Source organism: Callithrix jacchus, chromosome 11, assembly GCF_049354715.1.
Source record: "Callithrix jacchus isolate 240 chromosome 11, calJac240_pri, whole genome shotgun sequence".
NCBI classification, from domain to species: Eukaryota; Metazoa; Chordata; class Mammalia; order Primates; family Cebidae; genus Callithrix; species Callithrix jacchus.
The window spans coordinates 102,883,037-102,907,472 of NC_133512.1; the positions used below are offsets into that span (position 1 = coordinate 102,883,037).

Sequence of the window (24,436 nt, forward strand, 5' to 3'; positions counted from 1 at the left end):
CAAACTAAATGAGGTAACAGCAGCTAAAACTGAAAGGAGAAATAGAGAAATACACAAATTTAGTCGGAAAGTTAAACACTAGTTTCTTAGTAATTGATATAACCATTAGAGAGAAACTCAGTAGCAATATAGGTGACATGAACAATCATATCATTTAACTTGATATAATAGACTTGTACAGGACACTACAGAAAACAACCATACAATAACAGCTGTATTTTTTGTTTGTTTGTTTGTTTTTTGAAACAGAGTCTCACTCCGTCTCCAGGCTGGAGTGCAGCAGTATGATCTCGCTCATTGCAACTGCTGCCTCCTGGGTTCAAGTGATTCTCCTGCCTCAGTCTCCAGAGTAGCTAGGACTACAGGTGCACGCCACCACACCCAGCTAACTTTTGTAATTTTAATAGAGATAGGGTTTTGCCATGTTGGCCAGGATGGTCTCCATCTCTTGACCTCGTGATCCGCCCAGTCTCAGCTCCCAAAGTGTTGGGATTACAGGCATGAGCCACTGCACCCATCCAACACAATTTTTTTTTTACAAGTGGAAAATTTACTAAGATAGATTATATGCCAGGGCATAAAACAAGTCTGTGGAAATGTGCAGTGTATGTTCTCAGATAATAGTAGAATAAAACCAAAACTCAGTAACGAAAAGATAGCTAAAAAATTCAAAATTGTTTGGACGTTAAGTATCATACTTCTAAATCCAAGAAGACAAATCAAAAATTAAATTAGAAAATTTTTGAACTGAATGATAATTAATGCACAACATATTAAACTTTTGAAATGCAGTTAAAAATGCTATAAAATGTCTAGATTTAAGTGCTATTTGGTGAGAAAAATCTAAAATGAAAAACCTAACCTTCCAACTTAGAAAGCTAAAAAAAAAGAGCAAATAAAATCCTAAATAAGTAGAAGGAAAATATTCCAATTTATAAAGTAGAAAAAAAAGAGAGGATTAATGAAATTTTAAAAACACCTTTTCAGAAGATTAATGAAATTTAGAAAATTCCAGCTGAGTGATAATGACAGATTCTGACAAATGGAATGGCTGTATCAGAGATGTACATTTAAATTAATGATAGACATTATCAAAGTCACCTACCTGAAAGGGATTTACCCATTTAGAATACATCAAGGTGTATGAAAACACCATTTTTGCAAGTCCTCTTAGACTTAGATATTATTAATCTTTTTATTCTTTAATTAAAAATGTTTATTGTTTTAGTTTTTATTTCCATAATGATTAGAGAGTTGAGAATCTTTGATGTATTTCTTGGGATTTTGTGTTTTTTTCTATTATGATCTGATCTTTGCTTCTTTTCTTATTTCTTTGCAGAAGCTCTTAAGATGCTCTGGATAATAGGATTTTCCTGTTACATATTTATGTGGCATGTATTTCTTTCTTGTATGTTGCATCTCTCTTAATTTTGTGATTGCTGTGGAAGCACTTCACTTTAAAATTTTTCTTAAAAATCTTCATTCAGTAAATGGATTTGACTTTTATATTTAGCTTCTTAGTATAATAGAAATGTATCTTGGCCTGGTGCCTGATAATGTGCCATGCCTGTAATCCCAACACTTTCGGAGGCTGAGATGGGTAGATCATTTGAGGTCAGGAGTTTCAGACCAGCATGGCCAAAATGGTGAAAACTCGTCTCTACTAAAAATACAAAAACTAGCCAGGTGTGGTGGCACTTGCCTGTAATCTCAGCTACTTGGGAGGCTGAGGCAGGAGAATTGCTTGAACCTGGGAGGCAGAGGTTGCAAGATCCCACCACTGCACTCCAGCCTGGATGACAGAGTAAGACTCCATCTCAAAAAAAAAAAAAAAAAAAAAGAAAGAAAGAAAAAAGAAATGTTATCTTGTATGGTATGGAGTAGAAATTGACTTTTGCTCATTGCTATGTATAGACAATTATATCGATAATATTTATTAAATATAACACTATACTTTACCCTCTATAGTAAAATGTCACTTTTATCATAAACTAAATTCCCACATATATTAATTTGTTTCTGAACTCCATTTTGTTCTATCAAGCTATGTAACTATTTATATGTCAATGGTACATAGTTTTAATTATCATAGTAATAGATGGTTTTCTATACATAGCAAGAAAAAGGTTCCATTATACAAGTTTTTGAGGCTGGGCGCGGTGGCTCAAGCCTGTAATCCCAGCACTTTCGGAGGCCGACGCGGGTGGATCATGAGGTCAAAAGATCGAGACCATCCTGGTCAACATGGTGAAACCCCGTCTCTACTAAAAATACAAAAAATTAGCTGGGCATGGTGGCGCGTGCCTGTAATCCCAGCTACTCAGAAGGCTGAGGCAGGAGAATTGCCTGAACCCAGGAGGTGGAGGTTGTGGTGAGCCGAGATCGCACCATTGCACTCCAGCCTGGGTAACAAGAGCGAAACTCCGTCTCAAAAAAAAAAAAAACAAAAAACAAGTTTTTGAGATTTTGAAAAGTATTGATTATGTTTATTAGTTACTTGGGGATTTTTTTTTTTTTTTTACATCGTGAGTCTTCTCATTTAAGGAAATGGGAAGAGTTTTTATTTACAAAAGCCTTTAAAAAAGGACCAATTTATATTTTTTTAATGGTGTGATTATGAATGGTTTTTGTTTGTTTGTTTGTTTGTTTGTTTTGAGATGAAGTCTAGCTCTGTTGCTCAGGCTATAGTGCAGTGGTGTGATCTTAGCTCACTGCAACCTCCACCTCCCAGGTTCAAGCCATTCTCCTGCCTCAGCCTCCAGAGTAGCTGGGACTACGGGCTCATGCCACCATGCCCAGCTAAATTTTTGTTTTAGCAGAGATGGAGTTTCATCGTGTTAGCCAGAATGGTCTTGGTCTCCTGACCTTGTGATCCGCCCTCAGCCACCCAAAGTGCTGGGATTACAGGTGTGAGCCACTGCACTCAGTCCAGGAATGTTCTTTTTTACCTTTTATTTATTTTAGGTTTGGGGTACATATGCAGGTTTGTTATAACAGTAAGTTGTGTGTCATGGGGGTTGGTGTAAAGATTATTTCATCACTTGGATAGTAAGCATGATATCCAGTAGGCAGTTTTTCAATCCTCACCCTCCTCCCACTATCCACCCTCAAGTAGGTACATGTGTCTTTTGTTCTCTTCTTTGTGTTCATGTATACTCAATGCTTAGCTCCCCTTGTGAGAACATGTGGTATTTGGTTTTCTGTTCCTGTGTTAATTCACTGAGGATAATGGCCTCCAGCTTAATCTATGTTGCTGCAAAGTACATGACCTTGTTCTTTTTTATGGCTTCGTAGTATTCCGTGATATATATGTTCCGCACTTCCTTTATCCAGTCTACCACTGATGGGCATTTACGTTGATTCCACGTCTCTGCTATTGTGTATGGTGCTGTGATGACCATATGTGTGCATGTGTCTTTATGTTAGAATGATTTATATTCCTTTGGGTATGTATTTTTGTAGGATCTGCAAACTTCTAAAATCTGTTGATTGAAATATACTAATCACCAAGATTGTCATATATTAGGTGAGGTTTTTATGTAAATGTATTATAGTATTCATTTTACATTTATTTCCCTCCTTCTTAACTAGTCTTGTCTTCCCCTATCTCAGTAAATAAAACTACTATATGCTTCATTGCAAAAACTAAAACTTTAGGAATCAAATCTTTCACACTCTGTATCTAATGCATAACCAAAAAAGTCAATTCTAGTCCCAAAATATTTTCCAAATCTTTTCACTCTGTTCACTCTAGATCAGTTTGCCATCATTTGTTAATAGATGTATCAGTTAGGACAAAAAGTGAGTATCATGTAACCAACTCTTGCCCCCTCACCCCCCAAAGATCCCAACTAAATAAGAGTGGCTTAAACAAGATAAAACTTTCACAGATGTAAGAGTGGTTTAACGAACTAGAAGGGAGTCTGTTCCCTTCAGTTCTGATGGCCAGGTTGCTGACTCCTATAATAAGGATGCTTTCTATTATGCTAGTGACTTCCAGCCTGTAGGGTGTTGATGCCTGGGAGTTCAAGGAGTGATTACCAGGTGTCTCCAAAGTGTTTCATGCACTAAATATTATCCATAGATTAAATAAATGATAGCATTGATTTAGTTTATATTTATTCTATGATATAATAGACATCGTTGCGTGATATGTAGATCTTATTGTGGCTAATGAATCCTTCACAAATATATATATACACGTGTGTGTGTGTGTGAATTCTGAGTGTTTACTATGTACCATATACTGTGTTTGACAGTGAAAATATAGCAATGAATAGATCAGGTCAAATTTCTCTTCCTTGTCATGGAAGAGAAAGTCAATAAGTAAATTAACAAGACAAGTGTTCCCAAACAGAAAAACTGTGCTAAGATAGAGTAACCAGGGAAGGTTAAATTAAAAAAATCAAAGAAGGCTTCTTTGAAGAGGTGCTATGTAAGCTTAGAATAAGCCAATTATGTGAAGAAGTGGGGAAAAGAGGATGAACATTCTAGCAGAGAGAAAAGGAATAGAAAAGACTTTTTCAAAAACAGAAGAAACAAGTTTGGCTGGGGCTTCACGTGTAAGAAGAAGAATGGTGCAAAATAAGATTGGAGATAGACAAAAGCTAGTCTATTCAGGGCCTCTTCAGTATGCATTTTATTCTAAAATTAGCTGGTAAGTTTTCAGCAAATCGATATGATTTTTTTCACAACTTAAAAAGAACTTGGGGCAGGGTGTGGTGGTTCACGCCTTTAATCCCAGCACTTTGGGAGGCCAAGGCCGGGTGGATAATGAGGTCAGGAGTTCAAGACAAGCCTGACCAATATGATGAAACCCTGTCTCTACTAAAAATACAAAAATTAGCTAGGTGTGGTGGCGCACGTCTGTAGTCCCAGCTACACAGGAGGCTGAGGCAGGAGAATCACTTGAACCCGGGAGGCAGAGGTTGCTGTGAGCTGAGATCAGGCCACTGCACTCCAGCCTGGGCATCAGAGCGAGACTGTCTCAAAAGAAACAAACAAACAAAGAACTTGGACTACAGTCTGATGTCAATATGCCATAAATACAGGGAGGGATGACTCTCCAAGCAAAGGGTCTCTTTGGGAATAACATACAAAAAATTGCAATTTGGGATACACAAGCCAGGGTAGCCCCTAGTTGTGTCCAAAGAAGGAAGGGAAAGGCAAGGGTTTTATTGGGGGAAAAGACGAAGTTTAGGTGAGGTGGTGCTGTCAGTATCTTGAGGGAACTGGGAGTTCTGTCATTGAGTGGCAGCAGTTACAAGGTAGAATTTATAAACTGAAAGTCATAGCAGGCCTTTGACATTTTGTATTTAGCTTGTGAGACAGTTTTGAAGTAGGTGTTTGTGACATGTGCGCCTTTTGCCTATGGCCCCCTGACTCTGTTTTAATTGGGTATGCTAAAAATGACTCAATTTTGCAGTATCCGTGTCCACAGTGAGTACTAAGATCAGAGGGGAGCGAGGGTAGAAAAGGGCCACAGTGGACAGTTATTATGGTCATCTGGGTGTGGCACAAACTACTTGGCTAGTTTGCTTTCACCATCTGTTCTCCTTTTTCTCTTTAGTAGTAGCCTCAATTTTAATCTGGCCATATCACTTCTGTGAACCCCAAAAATTTGAGACAGGACTCAGTTAATTTAGAAAGTTTATTTTGCCAAGGTTGAGGACATACCTGTAACACAGCCTCAGGAAGTCCTGAGGACATGTCTCCAAGGTGGTCAGGGCACAGGTTGGTTTTATACATTTTAGGGAGACATGAGACATCAATCAGTAAGAAGTACATGAGTTCTGTGCAGAAAGGCAGAGACAGCTCAAAGCGAGGCTCCCCCACTGGGGGTTTCCAGGTCATGGGTAGTTGCCTTCTTTTGAATTTCTGATAAGTCTTTGCAAAGGAGGCAAACAGGATAAGCATCTATCTCTGTGAGCAGGGGAATGACTTTGAATGGAATGGAAGGCAGATTTGCCCTGAGCGGTTCCCAGCTGGAAGAGGCCCAAGATATTTTTCCTTCATATTTCTCATCTAAAAGACTCCATTCTCCAGCTGTCTCTAAAGCTAGATGAAGACATGTGATTAAGTTCTGAACAATTTAAGCAAAAGTTTAGTGTAAAACTTTCAGGAAGCTTCTAACCTTGCCTGAGCCCTGTACTGAAAAACAGTGATGTCTGAGAAATTCCTTCACCCTACTGTTTCCTGAAACCCATCCCTAGTCCCCCGTTTTGTGTTCCAAGAATGAATTACCTCAAAGAACTACCCTCTCCCACATGAGTTAGATAAGACTCTCCGTCTCTTTCTACTGGCTTCTGTGATGCTCTCAGATGACTCCCCTGTTTTTGCCTGAACCTGCTGACAAGGTCAGTCATGGATGCTTCAAGTCCTCATTGTTGGTCATGCTGATCTTGAACTCCTGACTTTGTGATCCACCCGCCTCTCCCTCTCAAAGTGCTGGAATTATAGGCAGGAGCCACCATGCCTGGCCACATTTAACATAATTCTTAAGAACCCTAGGATTTTCAAAATGGTAAACAAGCATTGGCTTCAACTGACAACCACCAGCTACCTTAGGCCTTAACAAGTGAGTTAGCCTGTCCTTTTTAAGCTTTGAAGCCAGGCATTGACTTCTCCTCTCTAGCCATGAAAGTCTGAGATGTCATCTTCTTCCATTAGAAGGTTGTTTCATCTCCATCTGAAAAATTAATTCTTAGTGTGGCCACTTTCATCAATAACCTTAGCTAGATTTTCTGGACAACTTGCGCCAGCTTCTTCATCAGTACTTGCTGCTTCACCTTGCATTTTTATGTTATGGAGATGGCTTCTTTCCTTAAACCTTATGATCCTCTGCCAGCTTCAAACTTTTCTTCTGCAGTTTACTCACCTCTCCCAGCCTTCAGAGAACCGAGAATCAGGCCTTGCTCTGGATTAGGCTTTGGTTCAAGGAAATGTTGTGGCTGGCTGGATCTTTTCCACGGACCACTCAAACTTTCTTCATAGCAATAAGGCTGTTTATGTTTCTTATCATTTGTGTGTTTAGTAGAGTAGCAGTTTCAATTTTCTTAAAGAACTTTTGCTTTGCATTCAAAACCTGGCTAACTGGTACAAAAAGCCTAGATTTCTTTTGACAAAACTTTCTCACTAATCTTGATTATTTCTAGCTTTTGATTTAAAGTGAGACACATGCAATTCTTCCTTTGACTTCAACACTCAGAGGTCATTTTAATGATATAAAATGGCCTGATTTTAATATCGTTTTGTCTTAGGGAATAGGGAGGCCCAAGGGGAGAGAGAAACGAGAATGGCCAGTACTAGGGCAGTCAGAATACTCACAACATTAATCTATTAAGTTTGCCATCTTATAAGAACACGGCTGGTGGCACCCCAAAACAATTACAAAGATGACATCAAGAATCACTGATCACAGATAGCAACAATAAATATAATATTAACGAAAGTGTTTGCAGTATTGTGAAAATTACCAAAATATGACGCAGAGACATGAAGCAGGTACATGCTTTCAGAAAAATGTTGCAGATAGACCTGCTTGATGCAGGGTTGGCACAAACTTTAAATTTGTAAAAAATGTAGTATCTGTAAAGCACAATAAAGCTAAACACAATAAAAGGAGGGATGCCTGTAGTTCCTGGTATGAAGTACCATAATTCTCCATTTTTCTCCATTATTTGTTAATCCATTTCGCATTTATTGAACTTCTCTCGGTGAGACACACGGTGTGGCTGGAGAAATAGCAGGGAAGGAAGCAGACATGGCTCCTGGCCTTAGTGGGCTAGCTCTCTGGTAGGGGGAGACAAATCATCAACAAGTAACCTGCTAGAGTGAGGATTCAAATGCAAACAGTAAAATTTTGGTCACTGTTCTCCTGGAGCCTATATTTTAGTGTAACTACATAAAATATAAAACCCCTCAACACTAACTGGAACATAATAATTGGTCAGTAAGTGTAAATTTTTATTACTACTTAAAAAATCGGTTACAATCTGCCATTGAATTCATTGTGAAGACTGCCTTCTGAATACTGGCTTTTGCCATCTGACTACATTCTATAATTTGCCTTGCCTGTTTATAGCCTTGGTCATGATTTTTCTGGTTTGCCTTTTACTAATAAATATGTATGTAGTTCTGAGGCAGGAGAATAGGGTCTGGAGTCAGGAAACATAAGGCCGATTCATGCTGACTTCCTGGAACTAAGTCAAATGGAAACACTTCAGCAATAAGAGGAAACATCGTCTCCGTTTACAGATGGCTTCCATCCAGTAAACGACTTTGTAACTTTACTTCATCCCCTTCATTTACACAGGACATATGCCAATTAACCAATGGAAGCCTCTAGAGGGCATTTAAACCCCAGAAAATTCTCTAACGGGGATCTTGAGCCCATGTGCTCTAGGGCTCTCAACCTATGGGGTGTACTTTCATTTTCAACAAATCTCTGCTTTTGTTGCTTCCTTCTTTCCTTGGATTGTTTGTGGGTTTTGTCCAATTCTTTGTTCAAGACGCCAAGAACCTGGACACATCAACCGGTAACAACTCTTCGTTAGATAAATACAGCAACCACTTTTATGTAGGCAGATATTTTCCTTGTACCCCAACTGTCTTTTAGGTTCCTTAAGGTCATATCTAAACACGGACTTTTGAGATTTGTTGTAGCTAAACCTATATGTAAGCATTTAGACTTCCTACTTCTTTGGGTCATTTCTTGTGGACTCCTACGCACATAGCTGTAAGCTTTTCTCCTGTTAAACTGTCTTATATCAATTTAACCTGTCAGGCCCAGGTGGAGACCTTAAGACGGTAGAGGTGAAGTTTTGCCTCCTTTACAATGGAGGAAGAAGAGCAGCAGGTACAGGGAGAGATAATTTGTCTAAGAAAGAACTTTTTGGGGGTGATTAGGCTTGCTTAGTATTGGAAAAGCCTGTATTGCAAGAGTGAGCTTTGCAGCGGCAGATAGGTGGCTTAAAGTTTCTTCAACAAAAAAATTCTCTTTCCCCAAAACAAGAAAGCTCTTAATGAAGTGTTCCCTAAGGAAGGAAAGCTTTTTTTTTTTTGGAGAGGGAGGAGTATTGCTCTGTCGCCCAGGCTGAAGTGCAGTGGTTAGATCTCAGCTCACTGCAACTTCCGCCTGCCGGGTTCAAGCGATTCTCCTGCCCCAGCCTCCTGAGTGGCTGGGACTACAGGCGCGCGCCACCACGGCCGACTACTTTTTTGTATTTTTAATAGAGACGGGGTTTCATCATGCTGGCCTCGAACTCCTGACTTTGTGATCTGCCCGCCTTGGCCTCCCAAAGTACTGGGATTACAGGCGTGAACCACTGCGCCCGGCCCAGAAGGAAACCTTTTAACCGAACGGCCCAGAAAGGACACAGCAAGCAGGACTAGAAGCAGCGCAGTGGAAAGTTTGTTTACCTCGGAAGCCAGGTTAAGCATGGGTGACGGGAATTCGCCACTTAGGTTCGAGCAAATGGTGGCCTCCTTGCTAAATCTGAGAGCAGAGGGCCAGGCAGCAATACTGCAGCTAAAAGAACCAGCTCAGAAAACGCAGCATTGGAGACGTGAGGCAGGGGGCGCCGGACGCAGAGCACCGGGAGCGTCTCCCAAGCGCCTGGGGCTCCCGGAAGAGGGCGGGGCCACCTAGCATCCCGCGGGCTAAAACCTGCGAGCCTGGGCCGCGCGCCGAGGCTACTCAGCCGCGCGCCGAGCGGTCGATCGCCGTCGCTCCCGCAGCCTGGGCTCCCCACTCGGTGGCTCCACCCGCCATTGTGTAAGTGCGACTGCAGCCGGGCGCTCGGGTCGCGGCAGGGGGCGGCCGCCCCTCGCTCCCCAGCTGCCCGGATGGTGACGGGCCCGCAGGGAGGGCCGCAGGAGCAAACCTCAAGACCTCACAGCCGCCGGCGCAAGCCGGCCTACCGGGGGACTCCCCGCCCGCTGCGGCGCTGCAGGCGAGCGGTGGCTGGTCCCCAACGCTGGGTGCTGCGTCGCCGCTCAACTGGTTCCTCGGTCCCGGAGCGCGCCGCCGAGTGCCGGGCTCAGGCGTCTCGCGTACTGTTGGTTTCGCGCGATGTTTAATTCGAATTGAGAAAATCTAACTTCACTTTTTTTTTTTTTTTTTAATGCAGAGGCGAATAATCCGTTATGGAGCATGCCTTTACCCCGTTGGAGCCCCTGCTTTCCACTGGTACTGTATTTCTTTACACGTTTTAGTATCACTGACGTACCCCTCCTCAGCTACCGGAACAGGTCGAAAGGACGGGTCTCTAGAGCCAGCATAATTTCCAGTCTGGGTTCTGTCCCTGATTTCCTAGCTTTGTACGGCTAAGCATATCACTCAGCCCCTCGCCGGCCTCATTTTCCTCATATGAAAAAGGAGCATACGTATCAGTCCTCGCTGCGAGGACGAAATGACACGATATAGTTGTATGTAGTCCGCCTGGAGCCCAGTAAGCGTCACCTGTAACCCCGGCTGTTGAGCCTCTACCGGCAGCGCGAACCAATCTGGAATATAGCGGAACATTAGACGTTGCAGGCATTAAGGAAGGTCATCGTTGCCTGTCCATGATGCGTTTTTAATCCATTGAAAGTGCCCCAAGCCTACCCAATAAAAGATTGGTCAGTGGATATATCAAGTGCTTCCAATATAACACTTAGGATTTTTTATTCTAAAATTTGAAAGTGCCGTGTAATTTAGCGCAGGCTGGGCTGCTCGCTGGTTGTAGAGCCAATCAACAAGGACGAAGTGCCCAGAAAGGAAAGTGACTGTTTTCCAAAGCTAGCAATGGGGAAGTGGTCCACACCCTGCCTTAAAGAAACCATTTCAAATTTGGATAAAATGCAAGGGCTTAAAAAGGGGAGCTTGGTATTGGGCCGCCAGGGTCCCAGTCTACCTGACTTGCTCAGATGATTTATCTTGGGTTATTGCCTCATCTGGTGAATGGGCTGGCGCCATCTCTAGTATAACCTGGTTGCAAATTAACTGCAGCCTTGAAGTAATTTCCAGGTGGGGGAGAATTCAGTTGTCGCCTTGTTTCTGGATTAGTCTCTGGAATCTCAAACACATAATTAGATAAGGGATACATTGTGTGAGGGGTGCGTGGAGGAAAGAAGGAAAGCAAAGATTATTACCTCATTGCTGAAGGTAAGAGAAGGAATGGCATAGGAAAGAGGGAAAAAAAACTTGAAAACAAGACATTCAGATACTTCACATGGGAACAAATGGAATGAATGAGTTTATAAGGCAGGTTAATTGTTAGTAGCATTCATTCTTGTGTAATAATTAACATCTATGTGATAATTTGGTAATGTTATTTTTAATTAACCATTAGTTTTTACTTTCTTGTTTATAACTCATACACTTAAACAGAAAGCATAATTTTTTAAATGTTTACATGGGTCTTGTAAAAAAAAACCAGGAATTCATGGGTCTTGTTTAGGGCATTGCGTTTAACTGGTATGTTTTTCCACATGCTCGGAGTAGTAGGTGACATTGACTCCTTATTCGAGTCATGTTTTTGTTTGTGACAGGGTGTTGCTTTGTTGCCCTGGCTGGAGTGCAGTGGTGCCATCATGGCTCACTGTAGCCTCGACTCCCGTGCTCAAGCCATCCTCCCACCGCAGCCTCTGGAGTAGCTAGGACTACAGTTGTGCACTGCCCCACTGGGCTAATTTTTAACTTTTTTGTAGAGAAGGGGTCTCCCTGTGTTGCCTAGGCTGGTCTCAAACTACTGGGCTCAAGTGATCCTATTCTCCTGCCTCAGCCTCCCAAGTGCTGGGATTATGGGTGTGAACTACCACACCCAGTCATGCTAAGTGCTTTATATACATGTTTATGTCTGATTTTACTGGTGAAAGAAAACAGTTACAGAAGTAGAATCTTAACCTGGTTATTATTTTATTAGGTTAAAAGGTTGAGTGTTTATTACCTTAAACAGATTTTCAAGAGTTAAAAAAAAAAAAAAAAAGGCCGGGCGTGGTGGCTCACGCCTGTAATCCCAGCACTTTGGGAGGCTGAGGCGAGAGGATCACCTGAGATTAGGAATTAAAGACCCACTTGGCCAACATAGGGAAACCCTGTCTCTACTAAAAGTACAAAAATTAGTTGTGTGTGGTGACGCGCTTCTGTAATCCCAGCTACTCTGGAGGCTGAGGTGAGAGAATTGTAGGGGGATTGCTTGAACCTGAGAGGTGGACGTTGCAGTGAGCTGAGATTGTGCCACTGCACTCCGGCTAGGGAAACAGACCAAAAAACCCCCAAAAGGCATTGGCAGGCACATTTTGCAAATTTCCTGGTTCTCATTTATCCAGCCTCAGGAGGACAAACAGCATTTTTTACAGCAAACATTTGATTTGGGTGATCTTTTGACTTTCAGATTTGTTACTGAAACCTACAAGCCTTACTGTCTGAAGATCTCTAATGGTTTTTAGGTTAAAAGAAGTGTATCAGAGATACTGAGTGCTGCGGAGTAAAGATTGTATTGAGGAATTAGAGTATCTGGATTTAAATCCTACCTTTGCCACTTAATACCTATTTGAGCGTGTACTTCCGTGTCTTCATCTGTAATATAGGAACACATCACAGGATTATTATGTGTATGAATGAATTAGCACACAGCAAGCACTTAGCTTCTATAGCTGTAAACTATTCAGCAGGAAGTTTGAGGGGAAAGCAAAACGGCAGTTGAATCTCAGGGTGGGTGCTGAGATGGAAAAGGAGGGAGCAGATAGCTCGGCCTCCTTTGCTTTTATTAGAGGCTTAGTGGAGAAGGCCTTGACTGCTTTGTAAATTCCACATTGGAGCAAGGCCCGTAGGGGAATGGTGATATATTATGAAGTACAGGTCCAGGGAACAGAATCCAGCTCCCTTGGGTGGTTCTCACAGTTTTCTCCTGTTGTTCCTATGGTTAAAACTATGTAGGATTCTTGTCTTATCTTTAGTTTGGCATTGAAACAGGGATTTGGGCAAGTTTGTGATTACTCTAGATATGTATGAGGTATTTAACAACAGAACTATTACTGTAAGGGCCAGTTTAATGCTGGGTCTTTTACAATAATTCATTAAATTTTTGAGGTTAATTTTTCATTGGAGAGATTCCCTTTATCAAATAGATTTAATGTTTAATACTCACCTGGGAGAAAAGTTTTTCTGATAACATCTTCTGTGAATTTGATTTGCTAGAAAGATTTATCTGTAATGCTTATTAAGATTTAGTATAGTGGGCAATCCAACAATAAAGGTAGTTGGTAGTTCTTTACAGATTAAGGAGTAACTAAGAAAAGTTTTCTGGACCAAAAATATCCCTCTGGAATGATCACTAGCCCAGAGAAAAACGGAATTCTTTTTAAAATTTTTTCTTTTTTTATAACTAAAGTAAGTGCCCATTATTTGAGGAAAAACAACTATCTACCCTAGAATGTGAAAGTTTCCTGTACTTCCTTTTCCAGAAATAACTATTATTTCTCTTACTTTAAACAAAATGGGTTCATATTATAAATTGTTTTATAAGTTACTGTCTGGGGGCAGTGAGTTAAAAACATAAATATTTGTTACTGCAAACATCATGTGTGTTCTGTTCATTTTTTTTTTCAAACTAAGTAAAAATTATATCCTAGTTACCAGACATCATCAATCTAAAAATGTATGTGTTTTTTTAAATTTTGTATGAATAAACAAAAATAGGACTATTCGATTTTCTGCAATTGTTTTCACCTACTATTTTGTTATGTCTATGTGTATACATATTCCAAGTTTTTTTTTTTTTTTAATGAGCAGTATGGACTCAAATTACTGGTCATTCTTTTTTATTTCTTTTTTTTTTTTAGAGACAGGGTCTTGCTCTGTTGCCCAAACTAGAGGGCAGTGGTGTGATCATCGTTCACTGTAACCTCTGACTCCCGGGCTCAAGCAGTCCTCCCACCTTGGCCTCCCAAAGTGTTGGGATTACAGGTGTAAGCTGCTGTGCCTGGCGTCACTAGTCTTACTAGATATTTATGTTACTTCTAATTTATTATCACAGTCTACAATGCATATCTTTGATCAAACTATTTTTCATATTTATGTGAGTATTTTAGTAATGTAAATTTCTAGAAACGCAGTTGCCAGGCTAAAGGGTATGCTTGCATTTCTGGTTATCAAGGGGATTTATCAGCTAACTAGTGTATATCCTTTGGTACTAGGTACTGAGGGGGATACAAAATTGAAAAAAGTGGTCTTCTATCCAGGAGTTTATGATCTAGTTGAGTGTCAAGAACAAAACATAAGATTCCAGTGAGATGTTCAATTATGTATTGTAGAACCCACATAGGAACTGTGGAGATGGGGATGAGAGGCAGGCTGGAGTAGGCAAATAAATCATGGGGTGAATCAAACAACAGCTGGGCCTCCAAAAGAACACTGGGTTTAAACGGAGAGAGGCACAGGGAGGTTTCCAGAAGAGCACTGCAGGTGATGGGCCATCCTTGAGAAAGAGCTCACTGCTGCATCTGGACGTGAAAAAGATCACACGGTGGTGAGTGAGTGATAGTGTGACTAGGTTGGAGAGTGCTCATGGGGGTTTTGGAAGAATGTGGTTGAACAGTGAGGGTAAAATCAGATTGTGGAGGAAGAGACATTTATTGCATAGTAGGAGAGAGTTTTTGAAAGTTTCTGTGTCCTCGCCTTTGGAACATTCTATAAGCAGCTTTTTATAAACAGTAATCTTGCCTTATATTCTAAGAACTCTAGTGCAGCAGGTCACCAACTTTTTTGGCACCAGGGGTCACCAGTTTTGTAAAAGACAATTTTTCCATGGACCAGTGGGTGCAGGGGTGGGTGGTGATGGTTTCAGGATGACTCAAACCATTACACTTATTGTGCAGTTTATTTCTATTACTATTGCATTGTAATATATAATCCATATATGTATATATTATTAAGTGTAATATATACAGTGACAGATGACCAGGCATTAGAGTCTCATAATGAGTGCTCAAGCTAGATCATTCTCATGTGAGTCCACAATAGGCTTTGAGCTCATGAGAATCTAATGCCCTGCTCATCTGACAGGAGGTGGAGCTCAGCTTCACTCCTGCCCTACTGTGTGGGCAGGTTCGTAACTGGCCACAGATAGTCTAATCTACAGATGATTTAAAGTATACAGGAGGGTGTGTGTAGATTATGTACAGATAAAGGGGACTACTGTACTTTAAAACTCATTTAGTTGTGTCATTGATGTCATGGTTCTGATTTGCTAACCCAATATAGGTGAAAGTCCTCTTGAAGGCAGTTTTCAGGTACACAATATATTGTTTATTAACTATAGTCTTGGTGATGGTACAGTCGCCTCTTTTGCACCTAAGCTAAATTCACCTACCCACTATTTCCCTATAGTAACATTTGTTCTTGCTTCTATGTTTTCCCTTAGCTCATGCTAAATTTGCCACTTAGAATGATCTTTGCCAATCCTTAAAATTATTTTATTTATTTTTTGAGACAGAGTCTCACTCTGTTGCCCAGGCTGAAGTGCAGTGGTGCAATCTTGGCCCAATGCAACCTCTGCCTCCCACGTTAAAGCAGTTCTCTGCCTCAGCCTCCCAAGTAGCTGGGATTACAGGCACCTGCCACCTGGCTAATTTTGTATTTTTAGTAGAGATGGGATTTCACCATCTTAGCCTGGCTGGTCTTGAACTCCTGACCTCCTGATCCACCCACCTCGGCCTCCCAAAATGCTGGGATTACAGGTGTGAGCCACTGCACCCGGCTGAATTGTTATTCTTAAAATTTAGCCATTCTGGTAGGTGTATAGAGATGTCTCTATGATTTTTGTCATTTTCCTATGACAGATTGCTCATAGTGTGTTTATTGACCTTTTGCATGTCTTGTGAAGTGTTTATGTCTCTTACCCATTTTTTCAATTAGGTTGTCTTTCCTTTTTTATAAAAACTTTTGTTAGGAGTTTTTCTTACATATTCTGGTTGCAGTTCTTTAAATCTTGATTTCCTCATTATTAAAATAGGGAGAATGACACTTTCCAAGGAGAGTTGTGAAAATTAAACAATGTGTGTAAAGCATGTAATGGTGACATGTAGTAAGAAGTCAAGCATTTTAAGTATTTTTTTCCTTTTAAACTTTTCATCTGAAGGGTTTTTATTTTTAAATTAATACAGAATATTGAACCGGTAAGGATGTACTGTTGCTGTTTGAGGCTTTGTAAACATAGGTGCCTTTCAGCATATGCTTAGACATCTAAAGTTTTTGCTTTGTTCTTCAGTACCTGTGATCATTTCAGTTTTCATCATGAAGATTTATAGTCAGAAATTTATAGGCTTCAAACTTTTTTTGAAAAAAGTAAAGTTGATTTACTTTAAACACTTTATAGCCAAAATAAAGGTAAATAGTTAGCTCTCAGAACCATTTTCCATGTGCTTATTTCACAAACTCTTAAGACACCGCAGTTACACAGGTTTTAATTTCTTGTTTGCTAAGAATACTGATCTTATTTAAAAAAAATTTTTTTTCAACTTTATTGAGGCATAATTGACAAAAGTGCTATATTTTAGGCAGGTGTGGTGGCTCTCACCTGTGTTCCCAGCACTTTGGGAGGCTTACCCATCTGACTTCACTGTACTGTGTTTACTTCTTTAAAGATCCTGTCCGCAAATACAGCCATATTCTGAGGTTCTGGGGGTTAGGATGTCAACTTATGAATTTGGTGGGGGTTGGGGGAGTGAGTGGGTACAATTTAGCTTATAACAAATATGGTAGTTTTTCAAAAACCAAAAAAAAAAATTGGCTGGGTCCATATTTCAGTATTATCATGATTTCCAAAAAAGAGGTTTTAACATGTAATTCCAATAGCATATAGCTAGTATATGAATCAGAGACTCAGTTTTGGTCTTATTTAGTTGCTGTTTTCTACTTACAAACAAAGGTTTCTCTGTTCATTCCTGTTTATCCATTATGGGCCACGCTCTAGTAGATGTTGTAGGAAAATAAAAAAGGGTTGACAAATCTTACTATGAAGGATTTCAGTATAGAACAGGCTGTTCAGTACAACACAGTGGAAATGTAATTTCATATGTAATATAACTCAGAGTTTTTTAATAGTGTCGTTAAAAAGGTTATACATTTTAATTTTATTTCTTACTTAATCTAAAATTCTATTATTTTGACATGATCAATATAAATAATTACCAATGTTATAGCTTACATTTTTTTTGCCCCAAATCTTCAAACTCCAGTGTGTAGTTTACATATCTAGCACATCTTTATTCAGATGATAAATATTCATTAGACATACTTGATCCATATTCAGTTTGTGATAATTTTTCAAATGTTTTTTATTCATATTAGCAAGGATCAACTCATAGCCTTGTAACTTTGGAATGAACTTTATAGGCAAGGAGAAAAATATTTGTTTTCCAAAGAAAGCCTTGGAAATAGATACTAGAGATAAAACTGGACTAAAACCTACGTTTTCTGATTATCTGTTTCCCCTAATATTATAATGGCCTTTTTTTTTGTTGGTGTTGTTTAAATTAAAGCAATATGCCTGCTTTGAGACTTAGGAAACTTTCAGGGTTATTGTTGTTGATTTTGTTGTTGATTCTTTAAGATACTTTCATCTGGTGTGGTAAAGAAATCTCTGGCTAAAGCTGCTGTGTAAGGATTAGCTTTAGCGGCTGCTTAAGGATTGTGGTATTTTTTGTTATCAGGGGCTAAGACAGTGGAAGATACGAATTAGTCAATTCCAGAGTGTCAGGAATCTTACGGTACTCTCCTACCCAATCAGAAGTCCTCCTATGTAGCCCTCAAATCTCTGGAATGTTTCTGGGACATTCACTGTGTTGACTGTTCCTGCTTTTCTTGGTGTATAACTTATAATTGTTGGAATCCTTCCTTTTTATTCCTTTCAACCTATTTCTGATTTACTAAGACTTGCTGCTGTTAACTACTCTTTACTTTGTGTATTTGGTATAACTTTTCTTTGTATCTTGTTTGATTTTCATATTTGCCTTAATTTTTGCTGTACTTTAGTTACGTTTCATGACAACGTTTTTGGTTCTTCCTCATTGTCAATGAGCAAATTGTTTCTCTTGCCTTAAGTAAGATCTCATTAACTTTATAAGCTATCTTTTCCACATCATCTAGAGAATCAATTTCCTTTGATTCAGTGGTATTTAGTTTTGTGGCACCCCCACCATCATTCCATATTAGCATTTTAATAGCTCCCTGCTTTTAGAAACTAAAGCTTCTAAAGTGAGTTTAAAAACAATTTTAAATCTTTAAAAAGTTATCTAAATTTATGCTTTGTAGCATTATTAGAAAGAATGGGGCTTTTTTAGATGAAACAATTGAAAGTATCAGGTGAGCCTGTGGGAGTAATTTTAATATTCACAATGAAAAAATGTTACAGCATAATCACACCAAAAAAAATCTGGATATTGACATGTTAACACCAGATTTCTTTGAGGTTTTCTAGGAAAATGAGGTGTATTTGTGCGTTAACTTCCCATCAAATACATTTTATTATTATTTTTTTCTTGGTTAAATGCATCAGAAAGAGTTATTCTTTGTAGGTGGCAAACAAATGCTGAAACAAATGTATTTCATTCTGAGTATTTCTGTATCTTTATCACCATTGTCTTTGAAGGTATTCGTTTTTCACAGTGGAATAGTTTCTTCTGTTTTTGTGACTTCCAGTGAATTTACGCTTTTGATTTGCTCATAGGTCACGTGTAAGGTTTTGGTTTGCTGGCCCAATTGCTGCCAAAAAACTTCCTTTTTCTTTTTTCAAAGTAGGAAAACTGTTCTAGAAAAGGTATCTTCCTAATCTAAGTACACATGCTCTGAGTGAATCCTTTTGATGAGGAGACGTTTAAAACCTTTGCTGTTCCTGGTGTTGTCTTCCTTAGTAATCCTCTGAGGTAGCCATCTGTTTTTTTTGCTGGAACATGTTCAGGTAGCTCAGTCTTTGAGAAAACGTGTCGTTGTTGGAAAGATAACTGATGATTAAAAATGTATATTCAAAATAAGCTGAGTAGGTTTACCTTTAGTTCTCTATTTTCCACCTTAAATAGCATAGAAGATCTTTACTTGTTTTCTACATAATTACCCTTCAAATACCGAAAAATCTTAACTAGATTTTTCTTAGTTCTCTATTTTTCAGGCTAAATAATCATAGTCATTTGTTGAACAATTATTTGAGTGGCTGCTGTGTACCAGGAACCATTCTAGGCGTGGGGAGACATAATAACAATTTTCTTTTCATTGAATGCTTTTCAGACTGCCTATCCTGATATAGGTATCAGTGACTTCCTTCTGGAAAATCAGATGTCCTTGTCAAGAATGCTTACTGGAGCCTGTTTTCGTTTATTTATTTATTTTTAATTTTTTTTTTTGGAGACAGAGTCTCGCTCTGTTGCCCAGGTTGCAATGCAGTGGCACAATCTTGGCTCACTGCAACCTCTGCCTCCCCAGGTTCTAGTGATCCTCCTGCCTCATCCTCCCGAGTAGCTGGGACTACAGGCGTGTAACACCATGCCTGGCTAATTTTTGTATTTTTAGTAGAAGACAGGGTTTTGCCATGTTGGCCAGGGTACTCTCGAACTCCTGACCTCAGGTGATCTGGCCACATTGGGCTCCCAACGTGCTGGAATTACAGGTGTACCACCATGCCCAGCCTGTTTTTGTTATTTTAAATTGCAGCTTCTGCAGGATATTGAGAATCCTGAACAAGAAATTCTTGAGAAATCATCAGGGGAAACAGTGCTTTGGGATTAAAGAAGAAATGAAAAGAGGAAAGCGGGGAGGGGGCAGGAAAATGGAAGGTCTCACAGTTAGATACCTTGTTTAAGTTTGTAAATATTTTTTTGTGTGGTTCTCTAAAACCTTGTTACTTAAGTTCAGATTCTTAGGCCGGTAGCATTGCCATGCCTCCGTGCCTGTAGGAATAGCAGAACCTCTGGCCCTACTTCAGATTGACTGAATAAAAATCTGCATTTTTAACAAGACCCTCGGGTCCATCTTAATGCTTCTTAAAATTAAAAGGCACTACCTAAGAGGAATACCAACTTCTTAAAACAAAAACACCCTCAACATTTAATGATAACATTTATCATTATCTAGAACTTCTTTTTAGCCAGTAATGTCTGGTGGTTTTCTTTTGAGCTTTATTGCTGTCCGTGGAAAGGCATAGTGTGGTAATGTATTCAGTACACATACCCAGTGGCAGAGGATGGCTCACCTGAGTGCGATGTGGTGATACCTTTCTCCACACTAGCAACATCTGAGGTGCATATCCACTTTATTGGGCTTTGGTTTGCCTTTGCAAATGTCTACGTGTAATGCTGATATTCTATCAATATAGTTGGTTAAGATATGATTTCAGGCTTTTCTCATATATAATTTTGTTTTGGTGTTTTACTGAGTTTGGGGGAAGTAAATCTTAAATTTACCTTTGTAATTATTGACCAAAAATTACTATATTATGAGAGATACACACTCTATTAGTTTGGGTGTTAAAATCATGCAAACAATTTTCTTTGGGAAAATTGATAACCAGAGAGATGTTTTGTGAGTTACGCCTCTTCAGGCATTTCAGTTCCTGAGTATCCCTTTACAAATGAAACATCTGTGATTCAAAACATTCTTCTTGGTGTGGCTTAAAGTCAGAGTAGTCACACAATCTCATTCTTTTTTCTGAAAGATAACATCCTATTAAATAAGTCCACGCTTTTAATTTTGGGGAATGATAGTTGAAGAGTTCTGAAATTTGAAGTTAGTGAAACCTTTTCTGTCCACCACCACGTGATGACTACTGCTACTACTGCTTTCTTTTTTTTGGTGAATCTGCCATCTGAATTGGTTTCTATAAGCAGAATAGATCAAAACCATTTGAAAATGGAATTAGAATGGCCTCTTTTTGAAAAATACTTGTAATTATTATTTCTATAGAGGAAACATATATGTTTTCAGGCTGTTTAACATTTTATTAATTGAGCCAACATTGTCTGTTACGCTGTGGCATCATACTAAATCCATGCAGTTGAAATACATGGTCCAAGATTTCACAGTGATTACAGCCTAGTAGGGCAAATAGGTAAGCAAGTGAGAAATTGGAGTACAGTGTGATAAGAGACATCGCAGGGGGAACCCGGGATCACATAGGAAGGATTTGGGGGGTTTATTGAAGGCTCTAGAAAGAAGAAATATTTAAGGTGGCAAATCTGCTTAACTTGTTTTAAGTGTTTTATTTTTGTGATTAACATTGTGAGATGTTTATATACCTCAGTCCACATCTGATTGTACACTGAGTATAAATTTCTGGGAGTAGAATTAAAGAATCAAACTTATGAGCCTCTAGGGTTTCCAGTACATGTTCCTAGGTGGCTTTCCAGAAGGGCTGTAGCACGTTATAGGGCAGTATCAGCATATTAGTGTGTCCCTTTCAGTATGTCCCTGCTGGCAGTAGATGCTCTGCAGTTCTTGATAGAAATATTCATGGATTATAGCTGCCCCTGCTTTTTCACTCCCACATCATGATTTTTGTAGTACTCTTGGTAGTACTGCCAATAATCTAAGGTGGGAAAGATTGTCCAAGATTTGAACATGATCAGAAGGGATTACTAGGTGTCCTTTCAGTGGAACACTGGGCTTATTTAGTAGACCCTGAAGTGACTCTACACAGGGTGTATACCTTTCACTTTTTTTTGTTTAGGCAGTTTCACAATGATGTAGGGATAGAAGTTAACTAATAGTCATGCAAACGATTCTTATCTGTAAGAATGCAAATGAGTTTTGTCCAGTGGGATATGATTGATTTCTACCCTGAAGAAATGTCCCCAGATACTATATTCCATTGCTCTATAGTAGAGATTACTAAACTTTCAGTTTTAGACTTGTGTCTCATTAATTTCTTCATGGGGCCACGAGGACCAAACAAATACCTAATAGGTACTTCTATTAAGTAATTAGGTCCAAAAAATCTGTTAGTAGTTTGTACAGTGTCCCTGCTAGTTCAGTGAGACACCTTGGATGCTTTGACACTCAACTTTGGAACCCTTCTTAAAATAGATTCACCATTGATGTCAGTAATACTCTGCCTACACGCATACACACACAAATACACACACTCAAGTTTGTACTAATAACGATCAATTATATATTAATTGAGTTGAATAATATCTTTGGTATGTGTCCGTTTTATATTTGCATGAAGGTTGTGATTCTAAAATATTTTTGGAAATTACACTTTAAGCACCAGTTAAATTTTCTTTAATTTATTGTTAATTTAAAAGGTGGTAGGTAGATAGGTCATCTTGTTTCTTTGAACTTGGTTTCCTTATCTGTAAATGACCTGTGGTAGATTGTGAGAATTAAAAGTGAAAATGCATGTGTAAAAGCATAGCATGGAGCCTATGAGGACAATGTGCAAAGTGGGCAGGTCATACACACCTTGGAGCTTGTGGGATTCCTCAGGTGTTCATCCCAGAGAAAGGACTTAGGCCAGACTTGTCTGTGTTGCAGTGTGCCTTGGGAATCACTCCAAGAGAGGAATCTCAACTGCCGCCCTCCCCTCCACTCAAAAGATCCACATATTTGCTGGAACCTCCAGGTGACTGTGTAGCACTGTGTGTCTGGGAACTTCCAGGTTATTAGAGTAGGGAGCTTGTGTTGCTAAGCAGATAATTTCAGCCTGTTCTTGAATTGTTAACTCTGACCTGCTAAGCTAGCTCCTTGAAAAGATTCAGAAATAGGGGAAGGGAAGGAGGTGAAATGAACTCCAGGACCATCTGCATTTGTATTTATATTCCCCCATTTGTTTTCTAAAAAAGTGAAATGTATCCAGTAGTCATAACTTTATGTTTAGACAGCAGTTATATAGTTTTGTCATTTAATTTCCATATGCTTGATCTCCATGTGCTAAGTATTACCTTCTAACTATAGAAATGACTTTATTGGGCTGGGCACGGTGGTTCGTGCCTGTAATCTCAGCACTTTGGGAGGCTGAGTGGGGCAGATCACAAGGTCAGGAGGTCAGGACCAGCTTGGCCAATATGGAGAAATGCTGGCGTAGTGGTGCATGCCTGTAATCCCAGCTACTCAGGAGGCTGAGGCAGGAGAATTACTTGAACCCGGGAGGTGGAGGTTGCCGTGAGCTGAGATCACGCCACTGTACTCCAGCCTGGGCAACAGAGCAAGACTGTCTCAACAACAAAAAAATATGACGTTATTTCCCCAAACCAGCAAGTGTTGCAGTCAACTCTAAAAATGCTTTCTTCTCCTTCAAATTTTAAACTTTTAAAATTATAACTGGAATTTTGAAATAGAATGACATATATTTAGGATTGATGTGATATCCAAAGAATGGAAAGTAAAAAAGCTGCCCTGGACTGAAGTACAAGGCTAGGAATATTTACATAAGGACATCAGGCATAGATTAGGACTGGAAAAAATGGGATGGTAATGGTAATTTACAAGTAGGTGTCCAATACCCATAGCTCTAAAGTAGCTTACAAAGCCAGAGTAGTTAGGGTGTGGGAAGCCTGGCAGAATACTTACACTGTTTTGTTCCAAACTATAAAATTGTTTACTTCTGTAATTCTTGCTGTCTGTCTTTATCCAAATTACTCTTATCATAGGAACAATTGGTTTCTGAACGTTTTCTCTTGCCTAGTATCAATTCAACTGATTTAGTGTTACCTGTTTGGGTGGATCTGTTAGAATCTGCCTGTGACAATTCTTGTTGATTAAAAAAAACCTGCAAGTGAAGGGAACCCATGTGCAGACCACCTCATGCTAATTACATTCATAGGAACTAGTGATTCCCTTGAAGCGTGCATTGGACTGTGACACTAGATAACTATGAAAGGATTATGCGTATGGTGGTATTGTATACTTGAAGCCTATCATAAATGTAACCTTTCTATTACTGTTAGGAGATGAGTTATCGTTTCCACTTGCCAGGTAAGAACAATACTTGAGATGAAATCTGATGTTACGCTTTTGGCCTTTCACTGTTTTTTGAAGTGTAAATGGCTTATGTTTAGTCAATCTTCTTGTTGTGAAATAGCATCATTTTTATGCCATCCAAGAGTTAGAGCTGTTGATGCAGCTATTAATAGACACAGAAGCACTACTCAGTTGAGACAACGTATTAGAGGTGTTTGAGTTCTGAGAGGAATTTCTGCTCACTTGTACCACACAATTTGAGTCATGTTTGTGCTGCATAAACTGTATCATTCATTTTTATATATTTACATGTTTGCATAATACAGATGATTACCAGTATTTACTGAGAGCTTACTGTATGCAAGGAGCTATTCCAAGTTTTCTGTTTGTTAACCTGATTATCCTCACAATCATTTTTAAGGGGAATATATGGTTACCCCCATTTTAGAAATGAGAATGCTGAGATAGATACAGAGAGGTTGACTATCTTGCCCAAAGTCA

At 39.4% G+C, this 24,436-nt stretch overlaps 1 protein-coding gene, 1 long non-coding RNA gene and 1 pseudogene across 18 annotated transcripts in view; 2 read left to right on the forward strand and 1 right to left on the reverse strand.

The window, feature by feature from the left end:
- The window catches only part of LOC118143755 (uncharacterized), a 335,343-nt gene extending 325,706 nt beyond the window's left edge, over positions 1-9,637 (reverse strand). The window contains exon 1 of the long non-coding RNA XR_013524184.1: positions 9,421-9,637. This is a non-coding gene — a long non-coding RNA (uncharacterized LOC118143755). The remainder of the gene's footprint in view (positions 1-9,420) is intronic.
- TPK1 (thiamin pyrophosphokinase 1) overlaps positions 8,381-24,436 on the forward strand; it is a 398,562-nt gene continuing 382,506 nt past the window's right edge. For 6 of the 16 annotated variants that reach the window (XR_008473454.2, XM_054237592.2, XM_054237593.2 and 3 more), the window contains exons 1-2: positions 8,381-8,537; positions 10,131-10,189. Coding sequence is in view for 9 of the 16 variants with exons in the window: in XM_054237592.2 (XP_054093567.1) it covers positions 8,394-8,537; positions 10,131-10,189 (203 nt within the window). In the remaining 7 variants the exon portion in view is untranslated. Of the gene's footprint in view, positions 8,538-9,125; positions 9,433-9,689; positions 9,776-10,128; positions 10,190-24,436 lie in introns of those variants that run through there. The other 10 variants (XM_035254498.3, XM_035254500.3, XM_002751875.8 and 7 more) reach the window with 5 other exon arrangements.
- The window catches only part of LOC100397783 (elongation factor 1-alpha 1 pseudogene), a 189,581-nt pseudogene continuing 176,139 nt past the window's right edge, over positions 10,995-24,436 (forward strand). Inside the window, exon 1 of the transcript XR_013524182.1 lies at positions 10,995-22,598. The product of XR_013524182.1 is annotated as an elongation factor 1-alpha 1 pseudogene (transcript). The remainder of the gene's footprint in view (positions 22,599-24,436) is intronic.